Raw genomic sequence first — 19,837 nt, 5'->3', positions numbered from 1 at the left:
CAAAATGTAAAACTGTCGTGCACCGGGGGACATGACCAAGAGTGTGAACATGCAACCTGGAAAATGGGAGAAAGTACTAAGAAATGATATAACTGATAGGGGTTAGTGTCCAGAAAAAAGCAAGAACCCCTGTAACTCAACAACAAAAAGACAAGCAAACCAGTGTGCTTAAAAATGGGCAGAGGACTTGAGTGGCCATATGTCAAAACCAATCAAAAGGCCAGCAAGCACATGAAAAGCTGCTCATCATCAGGAGTCTTCCGGAAAGTGTAAATTGGAAGCATAAGGAGATACGACCTCACCCACTTAAACTGGCTATTAACAGAAAAATGACAGGTTTTGGCGAAGATGTGGAAAGTGGAAATATTTGTGCAGTCCTTGTGGGACTGTAAAATGGTATATCTGATATAGGAAGCAGTTTGACGGGTCTTTACTATGTGACCCAGAAATTTCATGCCAGGGTGTATACCCGAGAGAGTTTAAAGCAGAGTGTGAAACAGGTTTATGTACACCGGTGTTCATTCCAGCGCCAATCATGATAACCAAATGGTGGACACAAACCCACTGTTCAACAAATGAATAGAAAAACTGTGTGCGCGTGCGTGTGCAATAGAGTACTATTCAGCCAAGAAAAAGGAGATTCTGATGCCTGCTACATCATGAATGAGCCTTTAAAACAGCGTGTGGAAATAAATCATTCAAGCGTGGCGCAATGGTCTCACAGCAGTTACCCACTGGGCTGCTAACCACGGGGCAGCAAGTCAAAGCCGCCAGCTGCTCTGCGGGAGAAAGGCAAGGCAGTGCGCTCCTGAAAAGAGTTATAGTCTTGGACACCATCAAGGGCAGTTCTGCTCTGTCCTGCACGGTCTCTGTCTGTCAGAGTTGGCTCAATGGCAGAGAGAAATCAGTCAAAGACAAATGTCATAGGATCCCACTTAAATATCCAGAATACACAAATTCCGAGAGAAGCTTATTGATGGCTTCTAGGAGCTATGGGAGGAAGGGTAGAGTACTTCTGAATGGGTACTGAGTGTCTGTGGTAAAAAAATAAACCCTTTGAAAATGCATAATGGTAGTTTCACAATGTGGTCAATGGAATCAATGTCACTGAAGGGTGCACTTTCGATGATTAAAGGGAGAGACGTTTGTCATATGTCTTACCTTTTTAAAATACTATTACTAATAATAAAAGCTTATCATCCCTGTAACTGTTGGAAAAGGCTCCGCTCCCTTAGCCTTGGGAGACAGCAGCTCAGTGAGTTGGTGCCACTGCGGTAAAGCTTACAAGCCGCAATAAGATGCTGCATTCTACTCCACATGAACTCCCTGACCCAGGCAGGACCTTTCAGGGGAGCTCCTCTCTGCAAAAGAGCTCTCTGCTGCTTATTCGGAATAAACAGTACATAAGAATACGCTTAAATAACCCATTTTTATCCTAGAGCAAATGGCCTGCTTCAGTTTGGGCCTTTTTTATTATTGTTATTATTATATTATATACTTCTTTTTATATTATTATGTAGTTTTAAAAATCATTTTATTGGGGGCTCGTACAACTCTTATCACAATCCATGCATGCATCTTTTGTGTGTCCAGCACATCTACACATTTGTTTCCCTCTTCATTCTGAAAACATTTGCTTTCTACTATGATTAGCTATTGCTTTCTGCTCCTGAGTTTAAGGAAATGTCTGTTGCGCTGTGCCAGTAACACTCCGTTCCTCTTTTGTTGAAAGAAACTGGAAAGCTGGACAACCAGATAACTGGGGCCATGGCCACGGGCCAGGAGAGGACTGCGCTGGGCTGATTTACGCCGGGCAGTGGAACGACTTCCATTGCGAAGACATCAATAACTTCATTTGCGAAAAAGTCCGAGAGCCAGGTGAGCAGTAGGATTTCACCCAGAGGCAGCTGAGAGCTATGTCCCTGTCGAGGAAGTGGTGACTGGTACAAGCTTTCAAGCGCTGCAACGAACTCTGGGTTCCAGTCCTGGTCCTTCCACTTACCGGGCTCATTGGAATGATAACAATATCATTTTCACAGAGGACGTCAGAGTTCATTTAATTGAAGCACAACCATGCCGACAGTAGAGGAAGTGCTCAAATGTTAGGCTAATTGGCCCTGGTCAATACCGTATTGATATTGTCAGTTCATTGTTCTTTAAAATGTGGACCAGAACATGCATGAGTCATCGAGTTCCACGCGCAGATGGTGCAGGTGGCCAGGCATGCGATTCCACCTGCATTTACTGAGCATCTGATATGACAGGTGCTGCGCTAGATAATGGATGGATGTTGTCTGTGCCCCGTCCAAGCTCATACTCCTAAGAGGCTTGCAGGAGCTGTTCTTGACTTCAAAAGATTTCTATCAGAAACTTCATTTAATACGTGACTCTCATCTGAGTTTGCTTCACCAGAACTAGCCTTTTAAAGTTTACGGTATGTTTAGGGCAGAATGATGAATGAGTGCTAATGGGTGGCAGGTTTTGAAGTTTGTTTGTGTTTTGTTGGGGGGGATTGTTCGAGGGAGGTGCTAGAATGTTCTAAAATTTGATTAGATAGTTTAGTTCTAAGTTACACAACTCTGTGAATATACTAGGAACCATTGAATAGTATGCTTGTGTGGATTATATCGCATAGCAGTTGTTTTTAAAAGCTATGGTAAACAAAAACCTCAAGTAGGGTTTGCTCTGGTTTTATTGGAAGTAACTGGGACATAAATTCTCCAACTGGGATGAGTTATCCATAGACACCTTTGGGACACGTTTCATATATCAGACTCTGGGCCAAAGGCTGGAGGCCTCAAGATGCACAAGGCCCTCGCATCCTGGTCAGTTGAGAGTTGGGGAGCGAGGGACACAGATGTCTAAATAAGAAATTACAGTTGATATTGACAACTGACCCATCTTTGTAACTTGACCGTTTGGGATTTGATCGGGGACGAGGCTTCCTCAGAATATTTCCCTTCAAAGTGAACCATGTTGTTAGGCGCCATCACGGCAGTACTGAGACACTGCCCGGCCCTGTGCCACCCTCACGATGGCTGTTGCGATGTGGGAACCACTGTGCCAGTCCATCTCATGGAGGCTCGGCCTCCTTTCTGCAGACTCTTACCAAGCATGATGTCCATCTCCAGGCACTAATTGCTACTGAGGAGCCTTGGGGCTGTAGGACATTATGCATCAGGTTGCTGTTAGAAACCTCCAGCCACCCTGTCGGAGGAAATTGAGGCTTTCTGTCCCCATAAAGATTTATAGCCTTGAAGGTCACAGGGGCAGCGCTACTCTGTCCAGTGTGGTCACTGGCAGCCAGGATCAATGGGATCGGTGTGAAGGTTTGTTGCTGCTGTTGGTTAAGTCTCTCCCAAAATAGATAAATAGAAGAAGTACAGCTAGAATGCTCCTTAGAAGCGAGTATGGTAAGACGTCATCTCACATAGTTTGGACATGTATCAGGAGAGACCAGTCCCTGATACAAGGTCATCATGCTTGGTGGAGGGGCAGTGAAAAAAGAGACAGACCCTCAACGAGATGGACTGACAGGGGGGCTGCCATCCTGGATTCACACATAACAATTGTGCGGCTGCCGCAGGACCAGGCAGTGTTTCATTCTGTTGAACATGGGCTGCTACGAGTTGGATCCGCTTGTCAGCACCTAAAATCAACAGTCTTTCCTGATAACATATCCAAAGTACACGAGGCAAAGTAACGCTCATCCTTCTCAGGCTTTTGCTTAATATAAATAAGACTTTCTAACACATTTGGAAAATCAACTAAGCATTGTTGAATGATGTGTTGTAGGATCTTCCTATAAAAGCACATATTCTGTTTTTGAATTGCAAATTGTTTTTATTAAGGAATTAATGATGCCCATCTTCCCCCCCCCCTCTGTTTTAGCACTGTCATCTGCATTATAATGAGCTGTGAAGCAATGACATGAGCAAAGTCTCAGATGGCTACCCAAACCAGAGGCTACTCTTTTCTCGTCACATTGAAGAAAAGCACTGAAAACCAAGTACTGAAAATACTGACAGCAGTGTTTATTACCCAAGGACTTGGGAGTGAAATAGTCCTCCCAGCATGATATGCCGATGATCAGTATACAGATGGACTGACTCAAACACATTTTTGTCAGCCAGTAACCATTCCAATTCTGCAAGTTCTACCTTCCAAAGTATGGAATGCTCTAATCTGGAAAGGACTGTCATTGGCTGTTGAGCTATCAGAAGAACTAAAACATATCACTGGGTAAACAGTACCTTCCATTTCTAAAAATCCCCAATGTAGGAAAAATATACAGACATACAGATATATAGTCCAACTCTTAGTAATATGAAATATACTTAAAGAGCTTTTAAAACTTTGTATTTTTGTACAAATTATTTTCTTTTTACAATCTTTCCCTTTTTTTCCATTTTATCCATCTAATACATGGAACCAAAGAAAAACATAATGGTACTAAGAAATAGGGTTTCTTATCAGATTGCATTATACCCAAAGGCAGAGAATTTTTTCAGTTGTGGTTTTAAAAAGTAATTAAATATATTGTGTGCGTGGCTATTTTAATGTATCATTTCCTCAGAGGAGTCAAATCACTTGAACTGTCTAGAAATATCTCTGCAAATTTTTCCAGTGTAGGTCATGCCTTAAGCACACGCATGGCTCAGCTATGCAGACAGTAAGCACAATACCAACCAGGGCTCTGGATGTGTGCCTGGCCAGCCCCGGAAAACATGGTCAAGTTGAGGAGGTGCTTTTACTTCATCTTGGAGGAGTCAGGTGCAGAGAGGACCAGATTACTTGAATCTGGCAATCTCAAAGAATCTGTTTCCCTATTGCACTCTGAGTATACTTGGGGTCAGACCCAGACCAGAGCTTACGTTAACTGTCAGGAAAATACAGTATCATAGCACCCTAGAGTGTGGTTCTGTAAGTCAGGTTTCAAAAGTTGCAAGGCACAGACATTATGAAATGCAAGAACACATTCTGGCCCCTGGTTTGGACCCTTACAAAGATTCTCTGAGCCCATCTTCCTTCTACTCTTTGACTTGCCATTGAAAAAAAATCTAAAGTGAAATGCATTGAAAATAGACATTAGCTGTGACTGATGCTCAAAGATCAGCTCTCCATCCAGGCTCCTCCTCCCCTCCCAAGAAACTCCCCAGGCAAGTGCTGCTACCTAGCTCGAATCAAATGGTAACAAAATAAAGAATGAGTTTGAATTTCAGACTATAGCTGCGTGGACTCTGTTTTGCCTCTGGTCAGTGTCCAGGCCATGGCCACAGCCAAGGAAAGGTCATTTCCTCAGCACCTGTCTTCCCTGCTGTCCAATTCGAAGAACTTAGTTGGGCTGCAGGACCCATTGTTACCTGCACCTAAATGGTTGAAACCATGACATACAAGGGGGGCTACCGATTCCAATACTTCTTCAGGCTCAACTTTTGTGGACTAAGCTCAATCTTACTTTTAACCCTCTTCCTATTTTTCAAGTGTCACGCTTTGTCTTCAGGAGGGAGGGAAAGTCATGGGCTATAAGGTTAAAAACAACTTTCACCTAGGGTAACAGGGAAGGCAATATATAGTAAGAGGGAAGTTGCACCCCACAAAAAATGATGGAGGCAGAAAAGACATCGGGAGATATACAAGAGTTCAGGCAGCAGACGCAATACACCCAATTCTGCAATACTGGTGATCCTCTAGTACTTGGATAGACACTCAGGTCGAACAGGTGTGGGAGAAAGAGGGAATCTACCCAGGACTATACATCTAGATTTGACAGAGGACATTTGTAGATGTGTAACTACCTTGGCGACAAATAAATCCATGAATGTGGTGGAGCCTACCGTTGGCAAAGTTATGAAAACTTCCTGTTGGTGTTAGGTGCTGTTGAGTGGGTTCTGACTCAGCATCCCTGTTCATGACAGAACGAACCACTGCCCAGTCCTGCACCACCTACACAATTGTGGTGTTTGACCCCAGTGATGCTCTCGGTGTTCTTCACCAGCTTCTTAGGCATAACCAATCACCTTGAGGGAATGAGGTTCTCGGCCTGGGGGATCAGGACTGTAAGCTTGGGGAATACCAAGGTCAGTTAGCATAACAGTTCATGAGACCACGTCTCCATCCCTGCCTTTGGGAAGCAGCAACAGGCCTTATATGCTCGTGAGCAGCCATCTGAGGTGCTGCCGTTGGTCTTTCCCCATCCGGTGAAAAGGAGAATGCGGAAAATCAAAAGACGGATGGAAACAAGGAGGTCAGTGAACTAATGGATCAGGCAAACATGAGTAACAGCCCTGAGGCTGGAAGAACAAGATGGTGCTAGACTACCACAACTCATTGCTCTGAAAATGGTCATGTTAAAAGACCCTGGACAATGAATGTACAGATGTGCTTTACACAATTGATGTATGTATGGATTGTGATAAGAGTTGTCTGAACCCCTAATATAATAAAATGATTTTTTTAAAAAGGCCCTGGATACAGTGAGGGAAGAATGTGGTACAGAATGCTTAATCAGAATTGAGACCAATCTGTTTAGAGCCTGGCGGGACCCCTGAGACTCTGACACTTACCCTTCCTGTCTGGAAATGAACTTGCCTCCAAGTTAGACTAAGCAACCATTTAAAATAAAAAGCACAGCATTTACCCACGGACGGTGTTCAGAGGGTGAGGGCATGTGGAGACATGGAAACAGGAAGCACATAAAGGAAGTGGGATGACTGATGGAAGACTGAGATTGCAGTAGTGAGTTGAATCAGAATGTGTATGAGTTGATATAAAACTAGGATCTACCCTTGGGCCTCTACTCAAACACTCCCTCAATGCATGAATACCTTCTTTTATTAAATTGGAACTCTATGATGCTCACTCTCCCAACACAACGGCTGGAGCCAAAGTGGGTGAACAAGTAAATGTGGTGAAGAAAGCGGATGGTGCCCGGCTATCAAAAGAGATAGTGACTGGGGTCTTAAAGGCTTGAAGATAAACAAGCGACCATCTAGCTCAGAAGCAACAAAGTCCACATGGAAGAACACACCAGCCTGTGTGATCGAGTGGTCCCAAAGGGATCAGTTACCAGGCATCAAAGAACAAAAAGTCATATCATTGACTGCACACCTCCATGATAGGATCGCTGAAGACAAATGGGTGCATAAGCAAATGTGGTGAAGAAAGCTGATGGTGCCCGGCTATCAAAAGAGATAGTGTCTGGGGTCTTAAAGGCTTGAAGGTGAACAAGCGGCCATCTAGCTCAGAAGCAAATAAGCCCACATGGAAGAAGCACACCGGCCAGTGCGATCACGAGGTGCCCAAGGGACCAGGTATAAGGCATCATGCAAAAAAAAAAAAAGATATAAGTGTGTGTATGTATGTGTATATATGTGTATATGTATATATGTATGTGTACATATGTATATATATATCATATTAAATGAAGGGGGAAGTGCAGAGTGGAGACCCAAGGCCCAAGTGTCGGCCAATGGAGATCCCCTCATAGAGGGGTTTAGGAGAGGAGATGGGTTAATTAGGGTGTGAGGTAGTATCGATGAAGAACACAGCTTTCCCCCAGATTCTGGATGCTTCCTCCCCCCAACTACCATGATCCGAATTCTACCTTGCAGGGCTGGATAGGACAGAGGCTGTACACTGGTACATATGAGGGTTGGAGGTACAGGGAATCCAGGGTGGATGATAACTTCAGGACCAAGGGTGTGAGGGACGATGCTGGGAGAGTGGAGGGTGAGTGGGTTGGAAAGGGGGAACTGATTACAAGGATCCACATGTGACCTCTTCCCTGGGAGAGGGACAGCAGAGAAGGGGGGAAGGGAGACTCCGGATAGGGCAAGATATGACAAAATAACGAGGTATAAATTACCAAGGGCATATGAGGGAGGGGGGAATGGGGAGGGAGGGGGTGGAAAAAAGAGGACCTGATGCAAGGGGCTTAAGTGGAGAGCAAATGCCTTGAGAATGATTGGGGCAGGGAATGTATGGATGTGCTTTATACAATTGATGTATGTATATGTATGGATTGTGGTAAGAGTTGTTTGAGTCCCTAATAAAATGTAAAAGAAGAAAAGAGAAAAAAAACTTATTAAAAACCTTATAATTAAAAAAAAAAAACAAAAAAACTAGGATCTACTTTGTAAACCTTCACCTAATTCGGTAATACATTTTTTAAGTTTATAGATCTAGGGGAAGCATAGGTTGAGAAACAATAGCTTTACAATCGGATATTGTTGTATAATAACAGTTTCTATTATTTACCACACGCGCGCACACACACACACACACACAATGATGCTAGTAACTTCAGCACGTGTGGTGGTTCCCCTCCTGGACCTAACAACAACGGTGTCCTCATTATTTTTCTGCCACTACACTAGTGCTTGAAGGAGATCTGGTGGGACAGTGATTAAGCTCTTGGCTACTAGGTTGTTCATTTGAACCTACCAGGGAGAGAGAGGTAGTGTGCGTTTCTAGAGTTCCACCTTTGGAGTCCATTGAGGCAATTCTCTGCCCCACAAGGTTATGGTGAGTCCAGATCAACTCGTTGGCAGCAGCGTTTTGTTTGTAACACAAGTGCTTCACTCAGATTCGACCAGGGACTCGCCTCATGTAACAACCCAGTGAAGCAGCTCTTACAACCCTCCATTCTTCAGAGGTGGCGCCAAGACGCAGGGAGATGGTAAGATTTCTTGAGTGACATCATCACTGGCGAGACCTTAGAATTCAGGCCTCAGCTTCAAAACAGTTCCAGTGTTCTGTAGGCCTTTCTTAATGACACTGAGCCCAGTCAGGCGAATAGCGTACATTCTAAGATGTCCAGTGTACTCTGTGTCGAGCTATTTATGAAGCAGCAGGTTTCTGTGCACCTACTGGCATCTGATACTACTTTGGAGAGAAACGTTTTTAGGAAAATATGGGAATGTTTTTCTCTTGTAATGGCTAAGGAAAAAACTAGTGCACAAGGGGGCTTTAAAACTGTGATTGGCTATTGGTGATCAATGGTCATCATCCTCCCTCCCTACTTCTCCCAATGTTTTAAGTGTGTGCTGAAGCAGACAACAAGTAGCAATAGCTGTTCCCATTAGCAAAAAGAGAAATATGTTTAAGGAAGTAGGACGCTGCATAAATCAGGAAACTGCCAAGCATAGGGATTTTTTTTCCCCTCAAAGGGTAAAACCAATCTAGAAAAAAGTAAGGCAGGTTAACTCATAATACCCATGTGTCATCTTTACAGATATTATCTTTTCAAAATGCAAACCTATTATCCTAATCTAGAAATGGAGAAACCGAGGCACGGGTTGAGGACTTAGCCATGTTCCACATTGTTGAAACAGTCTCTTCCAAAACCGTGTATATGATCCAGTTGTACATTCTTCCTTCCTCAAATCCCAGTCCTGCTGGACACAGATGCAGGGGTGAGCCAGTCCTTGGTGAAACTGTGCCTGCTGTGTCCCCAGCCTTTTCTTCTATGGCAGCCCTGTGCATCCTTACTTCCCCCTGCCTTATAGTAAAATCTCACTCAGCAACCCCCAAAAAGGTTTCTGAGACTGTAAATCTTGACAGGAGCAGACAGCCTCATCTTCATACCATGGAGTGGGCTGGTGAATTTGAACCACTGACCTTGTAGTTAACAGCCCAATGCTTCCACCCACTGCACTACCAGGGCTCCCAACTACCTTACAAACCACCTGCCATTTCCTCCATGCCTCTCACACCCCCATACTCCACCACCCGATTCCCCTTCCTTAAGTCCTTTCTCAACAGATGTGTGCCAAAGGTAGGCCAAACTCCTTCCTCTATGCCCATCCCATACACCAAGTGTTTGGTAATACACAAGAAAAGATGGACTTTGATAATTTTACAGATTCATTGAGAAGCTTCCAAATGACTGAATTAAGAAATTTGGTTAGTAAATCACCAAATATAAAAAATAAGAGCATGTTGCGCCAATGAAGAATACAGCTTTCCTCTAGTTCCTAAATGCTTCCCTTCCCCCCTCCAACCCCAACCGCCACTATCATGATCTGAATTCTACCTTGCAAGTCTGACTAAACCAGAGGATGTACACTGGTGCATATAGGAGCTGGAGGCACAGGGAATCCAGGGTGGATGATACCTTCAGGACCAGGGGTGTGAGTGGTGATACTGGGAGGGTAGAGGGTGAGTGAGTTGGAAAGAGGGTACTGATTACAAGGTTTTACATGTGACCTCCTCCCTGGGGGACAGACAACAGAAAAGGGGGTCAAGGGAGACGTCGGACAGGGAAAGATATGACAAAATAAGAATTTATAAATTATCAAGGGCTCATGATGGAGGGGGGAGCAGAGAGGGAGGGGGGAAAAAGAGGACCTGATGCCAAGGGCTTAAGTGGAGAGCAAATGCTTTGAAAATGATGAGGGCAATGACTGTACAGATGTGCTTTACACAATTGATGTATGTATGGATTGTGATGAGTTGTATGAGCCCCTAATAAAACGTTTTAAAAAAATAAGAGCAAGAGAAGTCAAGCAGGAGAAATGAATGAAATCATATATTTAACGGTAGTTTTCAAAGAAAAACCAAAATGAATTGAAGACAGAGTAAAACTAGACATTAAAGCAGATTCATTCTATTTGCTGATTTATGGCCTTTAGGAAACTGCTTTAGAAGTCTTTTTTAAATGGCAGTGCGATGGGGTGCATCTTTTTTTTTTGCTGTTATACTCAATTATTTTACAAGTACAGGGAAACTTTTAAGAAGTGGTTTCGACTCTCACTCACTCACTCACTCACTCTCTCACTCACTCACTCTCTCACTCACTCTCTGACTCACTCTCACTCACTCTCTCACTCTCTCACTCACTCACTCACTCTTTCACTCTCCCACTCACTCTCACTCACTCACTCAAGAAAAAAAAAAAGAAGTGGTTTCACTGGACGATGGTTCCATTTTCTGGGAAGCATCCCTTAGTGGCACGGCATCATATTTACTTCATAACTTACAGAGCAGACGTTGAAAGGCTTTTTCCCCACTTGTCCATCCATTCTCACCCTAGAGGCCTGTTCAAAGACGTGCACATAGCATGTCCAGCTACACCAGATGGGCACAAGTCCAGCCTTAAGGAAACCAACTTTAATTCTCCAGAGGTTGAGTCTGTGGTTTTCCAATTTTTCAATGAATGAGTCTTGTGAGTATCTGAGTCCTGTTCTGCATGCGAGAGGCAGAGCTGTATCCCAACCTTCCTCCAAAGATACATCACCCCAAGTTTGCAGGGTGGGGGTCACCCATGCAATGTAGGCAGGAGTTGACTACCAGGGGTGAGATTTCTTCCAACAATCCCTCCAGTCAATCTTCCAATCAATCCACGTCACTAAAGGCTCTTAACCGATCACAATAATGAATATATCACATCTACCCACCGAGAGGGATGAATAACAGAAATGTGGGTGAAGGGGGAGAGCAGATTGTGTAAGATACAAAAATAACAATAATAATATATAATTAATCAGGGATTTATGAGAGTGGGAGGGAGGGGGGAAAAAGAGCTGATACCAAGGGCTCAAGTAGAAAGAAAATGTTTTGAAAATGATGATGACAACATGTAAAAATATCCTTGGTACAATTGGTATATGGGTTGTTATAAGAGCTGTAAGAGCCCCAATAAAATGATTAATTAAAAATTAAATTTAAAAAATAAATAAAGGTCTTAACCAAAGGGTCATGATTACATCCTCCTGGCCAGGGATAGAAGGAAAACATTTGGCCAATCTTCCAATGTTTGGTGCCAGACAGATCTCATTGTATTCACTAATCACCTCGTGTTGCCCTTGACCCATTAAATCATGCCCGGAAGCTGCAGGGCATGATGAGATGCTCAGAAATCAACTCTTATGCCATCGAGCAAAGGTGTTTTGTTAGACACAATAAGAATTCTATAATAATTAAACTTAGAGCACTCACTTTGAGTTAAGAACATGACATAAATGTATTATCTCCAACCTTTAACGTGAGGATATGGAAGATCTGATGGGTCAAACAATTTTTCAAGAGCTGGGATTTGAGCTTCTGGCCACCTAGCTGCTACCCCCACCCACCCAAGCTGTCTCCTGTGATCTTGCAGGGACCCCCTGGCTGACAACCTCGGAGTTGTGCAGGGTATTTTATGTTTCATGGCTACAAGGATTCAATGGAGCACCCGCTCTCTTCCTAACAGGACTGGGAAGATGATATGGAATTCCTCATTTGTATCCCATAGATAAAAAGCACAAGACCAAGCTCTTCATAATCAAGGAGCAAAGTCCATTTGGATCCCAGCGCCATGATGGCCGGCGGTAGCGTTGGAAAACCCATCCTAGAATCCAGAATACACAGACATGTCTCGGGTTTCCCTGATAATTACTGATGTTAAGGTGATAGGAGCATGGGCTTAGGAGTCAAGTAAGCTCCGGTTTGACAACTGCTTTCTGTTTGGGGGACTTATTTAAATAGGTGGCAAACTTCAGTCTCTCATCTCTCTCTTCACAACAGACCTCCCGTTCACCTCGAACAAGTCCTGAGATCATCGAGAACATTGGCACATTAGGAAGTGGATGATGGGGAGAAAAGGAAGCTTGGTGGCGCGGTGGTCAAGTTCGGCTGTGAACCAAATTGCCAGTGGTTCACACTCACCTGCTGCTCTGAAGGAGAAAGATGGGATTGTGTGCTTTCATGAAGATGTCAGCTTTTGAAACTCTGGGGCAGTTAGATGGACACTGTCGTCGAGGGTTGGTGTGCAGAAGAATCATCTCAATAGCAATGCATTTCGTTGTGACGTGGGGACCTGAGAGTGATGCTGCTGCACCCTGTCTCTCTCTGATGTGTTCTTTCCACTGGCTATCAGAGAACAACTTGCTGTGTTCGTTACAGATTGGCCGGTTGAACTAACCTTAGGTGTTAGTCTGGCCAACCACTGTCGGGTATGTTCTGGAAACTTGGGAGCCAGCCTCCGAACCAGGCTTTGATGGAGGCAACAGTTAATCAGTTTTGCCTCTGGCTCCTGTGGTGGGTAGGTTGGTGCCAAACTGCCTGGCCATCCACCCGGGTTCCACAACAAGTGCACGGGGACTGCTTTACACCCAGAGACAAACAAACACACCGGATGTCTCAAAAACAGCACCCACCTGTGCGCACTGGGGAAACAGGAGAAAACAACCTGATTAACACATTCAGATGTGGGTCCAGAGGAACTCCTGGAGAAGAAGTCCAGGAATCCTCTCCATTTACTTTAAGTGACTGCAGGAAAAATTTAAAAGAAAGAAAAAAAATACACAGATTATAAAGGAACTCAGGAATGCTCCTAAAGTCCATTCTGGCAAAATATGCAAAAAGCTAGAAATAATTCAACAACTACAAAGAGAAATTTAAAAGGCAAACATTAACGTGTTAGAACTGAATGACACTTTGAAAGAACAAAACAAAAGGGTTGAAGCAATGGAATCAATCAGTGATCTAGAAGACAAATCTCTCAAGATAAAAATCCAAGAAGAGTAAGACATAGAAACAACCTAAAAAAACAAACTAAGAAAACCTATGAATTCTATAGGAAACGATCAAAAGGAGAAAGATACATTTAAGTATCTCAGAGCAGAAAGAAGAAATATCAATTACAGAGAAAAATAGTTGACAAAGTATTAAAGGAAGATTTTCCCAATATTATGACAGAACATGAAATAATGATTCAAGAAGCACAAAGAACTCCAAAAGAATTGATAACCCCCACCCTAAAAAAAGAATTGATCCCAAAAGAAAATCACCATGACACATTATAAATTAAATCTCCCAACATCAAAGAAGAGGAAATCATCCTGAGAGCAGCACGGGGAAAAAGAATCACATATAAAATCTAACCAATTAGAATAGTTTCAGATTTCTGTATCAAAACGTACAGACAAGAAGGTAGACTCAAAATTTTGGAAGAAAAAACCTATCAACTAAGAAGCCAATTTCCAGCAAAAATATTTCTCAAATATGAGGAGAGATGAAATCATTCTCACGTAAGGAAAAACTAAAGGAATTTGTAAAAACAAGGTCATCCTTCAAAAAATATTAAGTGGAGTTCTCTGGATGGAGAATCCATAACAACAACAGACAGCAACCTAAAATCTTCAGAAAAGGCATTACTACATAACAAAATTGATGGTTTAACATTTTCCTGTGTACAATTCAGTGGCATTGATGACATTCATTGTGTTGCACAACTTTTACCACTGTCTGATTTGAACTTATTTCATCACCCTTAGAGGAACTCAGTAATCCAACCCTCCCCCACCACCACCACCACCACCACCACCAAGCAGTGACTCATTGCCCCTTCCCTCCCATCGCTGGCAACCACTAATAGACTTTGGACAGAAGAAAAAATATTACATAATCCAGAACAGGCAAATTATAACTTTCGAATTTTTTATGTATATAAATCTTATCTACCCAAGATGAATTTGAATAACTTTAAGATCGGGGGATTTTTGCTCTTCCTTTGTGGTCGGGCAAATAATAGTCACTGGTGAATGATAGGCAGATGGGCGGATAGAAGGATAAGATCGTTGGACAATCTTCACCTAAGAGGACATTCAAATGACACTGAACATATGAAAAGATGCAGAACATCACTAACCATCAGGATGGCTAAGATGGAAAATAATAATGCACATTAGTGGGGTGTGGGGGAATTGGAACCCTTCGCCATCGCTGGCTAGCATGCAAATGAGTACGGTGTTGTGCAAAACACTGTAGTGGTTTCTCGACACGATAAAATCAGAACTCCCCTGTGACCCCGCAATCCCACCCTCAAGTATGTGCCCAAAACATCAGAGCAGATAGAGACTTGTACACTAACATTGATTGCTGCACTATTTACAAGAACCAACAGGTGGGAACCTACATCCCCATCCACAGAGGAATAGAAGACAAAATCTGCTACAGCCCTGCAATGGAATACTACGCAGCCAGTAAAAGAAAGTCTAGACGGATGCAACATGGATGGGCTTGATGACATTATACTACATTTTACTGAGTAAACTCAATCACAAAAGAATAAATATTTTATGACTCCCATGTATGAAAAGTTTTGCCAGAGCGCTCCTTAGAGGCAAGGATGGTAAGACTTTGTCTCACGTTGGACATATTATCAGAGGAGACCAGTCTCTGGAGAAGGACATCGGGCTTGGTAAAGTAGAAGGGTAGTGAAGAAGAGGGAGACCTCCAGGAGATGGACTGACACAGTGGCTGCAACACTGGGCTCAACCACAGGAGCAACTGTGAGGAGGGCACAAGCCAAGCAGAGTTTCATTCTGTTGGGCACAGGGTTCATATGGGTCAGGGCCAACGTGGTGGCACCTAACCACAACAGCAATGGCTAATCTTCCTCCATCGTGGTCAGGGTATATAAAATTACCACGTGACATATGTCAGAGCACTTGCTTGATTTTGTCTTTTGTGATGATAATAACTTGTTCGCTATGCCTCCATTTAGACAATACCATATTAAAAGAAACTTTTTTGTCCTCCAAAGTTGGTACCAATTTTATAAAATACTCTCGATTTCAGGTTCTCTCAAATACCACTTAATTGAAGCTCTACAAGAACGATGATCATTTTATACTAAAACTTCACATATATCCAAGGGGACCCCCCCCTGAAGTGCCCCTTGGCTACCTACCTAAGTCCATGCTTTCTTTCTGAGAATACACCTATGTCAAGTCACGCATGCCAAGACCAATGTCGGCCTTCAGATCTGATTCCAGCCTCTCCCTAAGAGGTCTGCACCAGAAGAGTCCAATGTCAACAAAACCAAAGCCGAAGCATTCACAGAAGCTGAAGAAGAAGAGGGCAGGGAGGCAGAGGGGAAGCTTCTGTGAATGATACCTGACAAAGACTGCATTTTTAAAAATAATTTCAAAAGAACAAGCTCCTGTCTTATTCGGGAACAGGAACAAGCATTCCTGTTCTCTAGCCTAAAATTACAAGCTACTTGAGAAAAAAGGAAAACGAGCTGATTCCAGGAACACAAGCGGAAGGTGAATTTTGAGAATGATGAAGGCAACGAATGTATAAGGGTCCTTTACGTGATGTATGTATGGATTCTGATAAGAGATGTATGAGCCCCAATAAAATGATTTATAAAAATATTAAAATAAATTACAAGCTACTTGAGAAAAAAGGAAAACGAGCTGATTCCAGGAACACAAGCGGAAGGTGAATTTTGAGAATGATGAAGGCAACGAATGTATAAGGGTCCTTTACGTGATGTATGTATGGATTCTGATAAGAGATGTATGAGCCCCAATAAAATGATTTATAAAAATATTAAAATAAATTACAAGCTATTTGTGTGCTTCCATTCTGAATAACATGGACGCTAAATCAAATCATATTACAATCATAAAAATCTTAATTCCCAACTCACTCTTCACTTATTCTACTATTATAAATCTTTTTAATTACCATCTCCTTAAATTATTACTATAATAATTACATACATCTCTCACTTCTACAGGGAATAGAAAAAGCAAAGTAATTCATTTTAAACCAAATGAGAAAGGCAAGCAAAGGGTCGGAGGTGCCAGCAGCTCACTAAGGCCTGATGTGACTTTAGTTGCAGTGTTTCCATGGGCGGTGGTCCTCCACAGGACAGGATTGCCTCCACGTGGACGTTTGGGACGGAGCTTCATAGAACTCCATCACATGCCAAATGGCGTTCCCGTCGGGGGTTCACTGATGAATGGAACAGTTGCTACACCAAAGAAATGGAAGCAGCTAGCTGGATTCCTCCCATTCGCTGTCTCCTGACGCTTCTCCACAGTTGACATTCCCTCTGAGGGATCACTGCCACTGCCATTGCCAACCCTCAGCAACCCTACAGGACAGAGCAGAACTTCCTCTGTGACTTGCTGAGGCTATAACTCCTTACAGGAGTAGAAAGTTCCATCTTTCTCCCAAGTTTTTTGGGAATACAATGATTGCCATCATTGGTTTGAGTCACCAAGAGCTCCTTGTTCACGTACACTGGCTTCTCCTTCCCCTCCTTCTTTCATTTCAGCCTTCTTCCATCTAAAGGGGCCCTGGTGGCAGGGCGGTGCCTGTTGGGCTGCTAACTAGATAAGCAGCGGCTCTGCAGGAGGAAGACCTGGCTTTCTCCTCCCCTGGAGTCTCTGAAGAGCCCTGACGCCTCTGTAGCTCCAGTGTGGTCTCGGGCCGTCTGCTCACCTCTCAGGGCCTTGGTTTCCTCAGATGAGGGGATGCAGGAGCGGCATTTTGAGATATTGTCCAAGGCTCCTCTTCTGCTTCCTTGTGTGGTTTCCCTTTTCCTCATTATCTGGGAGGGAAAAGCTGTTTACTCCTTCGGCAAGCAGGACAGGCCCACCTCGTTCCATGGTTCACAGCCCGAGGGAGGATGCTGATGGCTCAGCCAGGGGAGCTGATGAAGCAGTGGCTGGCCTGTCTCTCCACCTGAGATAAACGGACACTTGCCTCCTGTTCCCTGACTAAAGCTGCAGAAGACAGCAGTCTGCAAACTTATCAGTTACTTCATGTTCCCAGTCTCCTCCTCCGCTCTCATCTGTGAATAACTTAGCTGATGTGTTCATGCTTCTTTGTAAACCTTTGAATTGTGAACTGTCCCTCTGTGTGTAATCTGACACATGTTGCAGGCTGTGTGCAGGGAAAGTATTTAAGTCTATCCCTCATTAAAGCTCGGGGCCCTGGAGTGTCTTACTGCCAAACTTTTATCTGTATCTTTTGTATATACGTTTTCTCCTTGCAGATCATACCCTTTCGAACCCGTGCAATTTGTAAGATAAGGGCAAGTCTACAGTATCTTACAATTATTTAGACCATCATAGGTTCCCAAACTTATCTGGCCTACTAAAAAAGCTGATAACCAGCATAAAGTATAGGTATCTGCTTATGCAGCACTCTGGATTGTTCCAGCATCCCCACCCACTTTGGGAAATAGGATTTAGCCCCCAAATAAGGTTGCATCAGTTCTGTTCTTGGGAGGAAGGCAAGTATATTGAAATCAAACAAACCATTTTTCACCTGTGAGTTTCAAATTAAGAGGCTTTTTCTTAATAGGTTAGAACAGACGCAATATCTTGAAAGCAAAGAAATTTTGCCTCAGCAGCCAGGGGATTGAGAGAGAAAGTATTGACCTCCTAAGAGATTAAGATCTTAAAGAATTCAACATAGAGTTGATATCATTAACTAGAAAATAGGAACAAAGGTAGGATGGAATATTTTTTTAAAAAAACATTTTTTCTTTACATTGAAAAAATAATAAAATACCTCAGTGGTTTTGGGAAGAAGAGCCAGCAGGGACAGAGTTTAGGTCTCTTGGACATTCCCCAGTGATCCCCCACATGCATCAAAAAGCTTGGACAGAAGAGAAGCCCCACGTGATCTTAGGTTCATCAGTCCCTGCAACTACATGAGAAGTCTCCAGCCTGACATCCAACCACAGACTTGGAACTTGCCAGTCTCTACCATTTCCTTGAGATAAATAAATCTCTCTCTCTCTCTCTCTCTCTGTGTGTGTGTGTGTGTGTGTGTGTGTGTGTGATATATATATATATATATATATATATATATATATATATATATATATATATATATATATCTCACTGGTTTTGCTCATCTAGAGAACCTAAGACAAAGGATGACTAAAAACCTTCTATCTCTGTCACTGAACCAGAGAATTAAAAGAGAGAATAATAGGGGTGGGGAAAGAACTGCAACAGCAAATGGGCTCAAGATCCAAAGGAAAGATGCAGGCTCCTGACAACTCCCAGATTCGACAGTCTGTATGGCAGGCCACTGGCAGAAGTCCAGAGAATCGGGAGGTCAGGTGATGAGCTAGTTGCAGGTTCCAGACCCAGCAAAAAGCAAGTGAGTTTTCCAAAGAGTCTACACATATATTAAAACAAACCGTGCCACTTAGGAAAGTCCTTTGAAATTGTTTGGCTGTTAACAGATCTCTACATCATAACTATAAAGCCACTGAGAAGCGTGGACACAACCTTAACCATCCCATCCCCCAAAATAACCAAGCCAGTTGCTGTCGAATCAATTCTGACTCTTGGCCACCCCATGTCAGAGTAGATTGATGCTCTATAAAGGGTTTTCATGGTGGTTCTTAGAAGCAGAGAATCCTGCTGCTTCTATAGGTAAAGAGACACCTCCAGGTAAATTCAAACTTAGCCAAGTGCTTAACAAAGTGTGCTGTTGCCGCTCGTCATCCCAGGCACGTACTATGGCTAGACGAGTTGGGTGACCAGCGTTATGGATTAACAAAGGACCCTGGACAGAAATCAAGGAGGTACAAACACACCTGCAACCCGAGGGTTAAGGGCAAAATGACATGGAGTGTGAAGAAGCAGAGGACAGCTATACCAAGAGTATTGATCTATCAGTAGGTGGGCTAACATTTTCTTACTACTTCAGTGCCCCACTGGCTTTATTAAGATATGCATTATTCTTGAGACCTGTGTCTGATATTGTCAGTGTATATTACTATAAATTTTGCTTGACTGCCAACTCCCACTGTTGTGTAAATAGGACTTAATCTATGCAAGTCAATGATCCATGTATTGTAATCTGTAGTTCACCTACACTTGTTTAATCTCCCTTTCAATTGTGTTGTAAATGCATTACCATGGACTAAATCAAGGACACTATAAACAGAAGGACTTTATGCTCTAGGGAGATAATTGATAAGATTTTCTATCATAAAATAACATTGATGTCTCTTAGGGGAACAACAGGTAAATAGATTTAGGAATGGATTTGGGGTTCACACTTAATCCTAGCTCCAATCTAAGAATAA

The 19,837-nt window shown here is 43.0% G+C and overlaps 1 protein-coding gene across 2 annotated transcripts in view; it reads left to right on the top strand.

The window, feature by feature from the left end:
- The window catches only part of COLEC12 (collectin subfamily member 12), a 225,110-nt gene extending 208,801 nt beyond the window's left edge, over positions 1-16,309 (top strand). Inside the window, exons 9-10 of one of the 2 annotated variants that reach the window (XM_075533126.1) lie at positions 1,733-1,878; positions 12,508-16,309. In XM_075533126.1, the coding sequence (XP_075389241.1) occupies positions 1,733-1,878; positions 12,508-12,536 (175 nt within the window). In that variant the 3' untranslated portion in view covers positions 12,537-16,309. Of the gene's footprint in view, positions 1-1,732; positions 1,879-3,891; positions 5,224-12,507 lie in introns of those variants that run through there. The other variant, XM_075533127.1, reaches the window with a different exon arrangement.
- Positions 16,310-19,837: the final 3,528 nt, after the last annotated feature.

Source organism: Tenrec ecaudatus, chromosome 15 (genome assembly GCF_050624435.1).
Source record: "Tenrec ecaudatus isolate mTenEca1 chromosome 15, mTenEca1.hap1, whole genome shotgun sequence".
Taxonomy (NCBI): domain Eukaryota; kingdom Metazoa; phylum Chordata; class Mammalia; order Afrosoricida; family Tenrecidae; genus Tenrec; species Tenrec ecaudatus.
The sequence above is the reverse complement of the archived record's forward strand: the minus strand, read 5'-3'. Positions and strand labels throughout refer to the sequence as shown.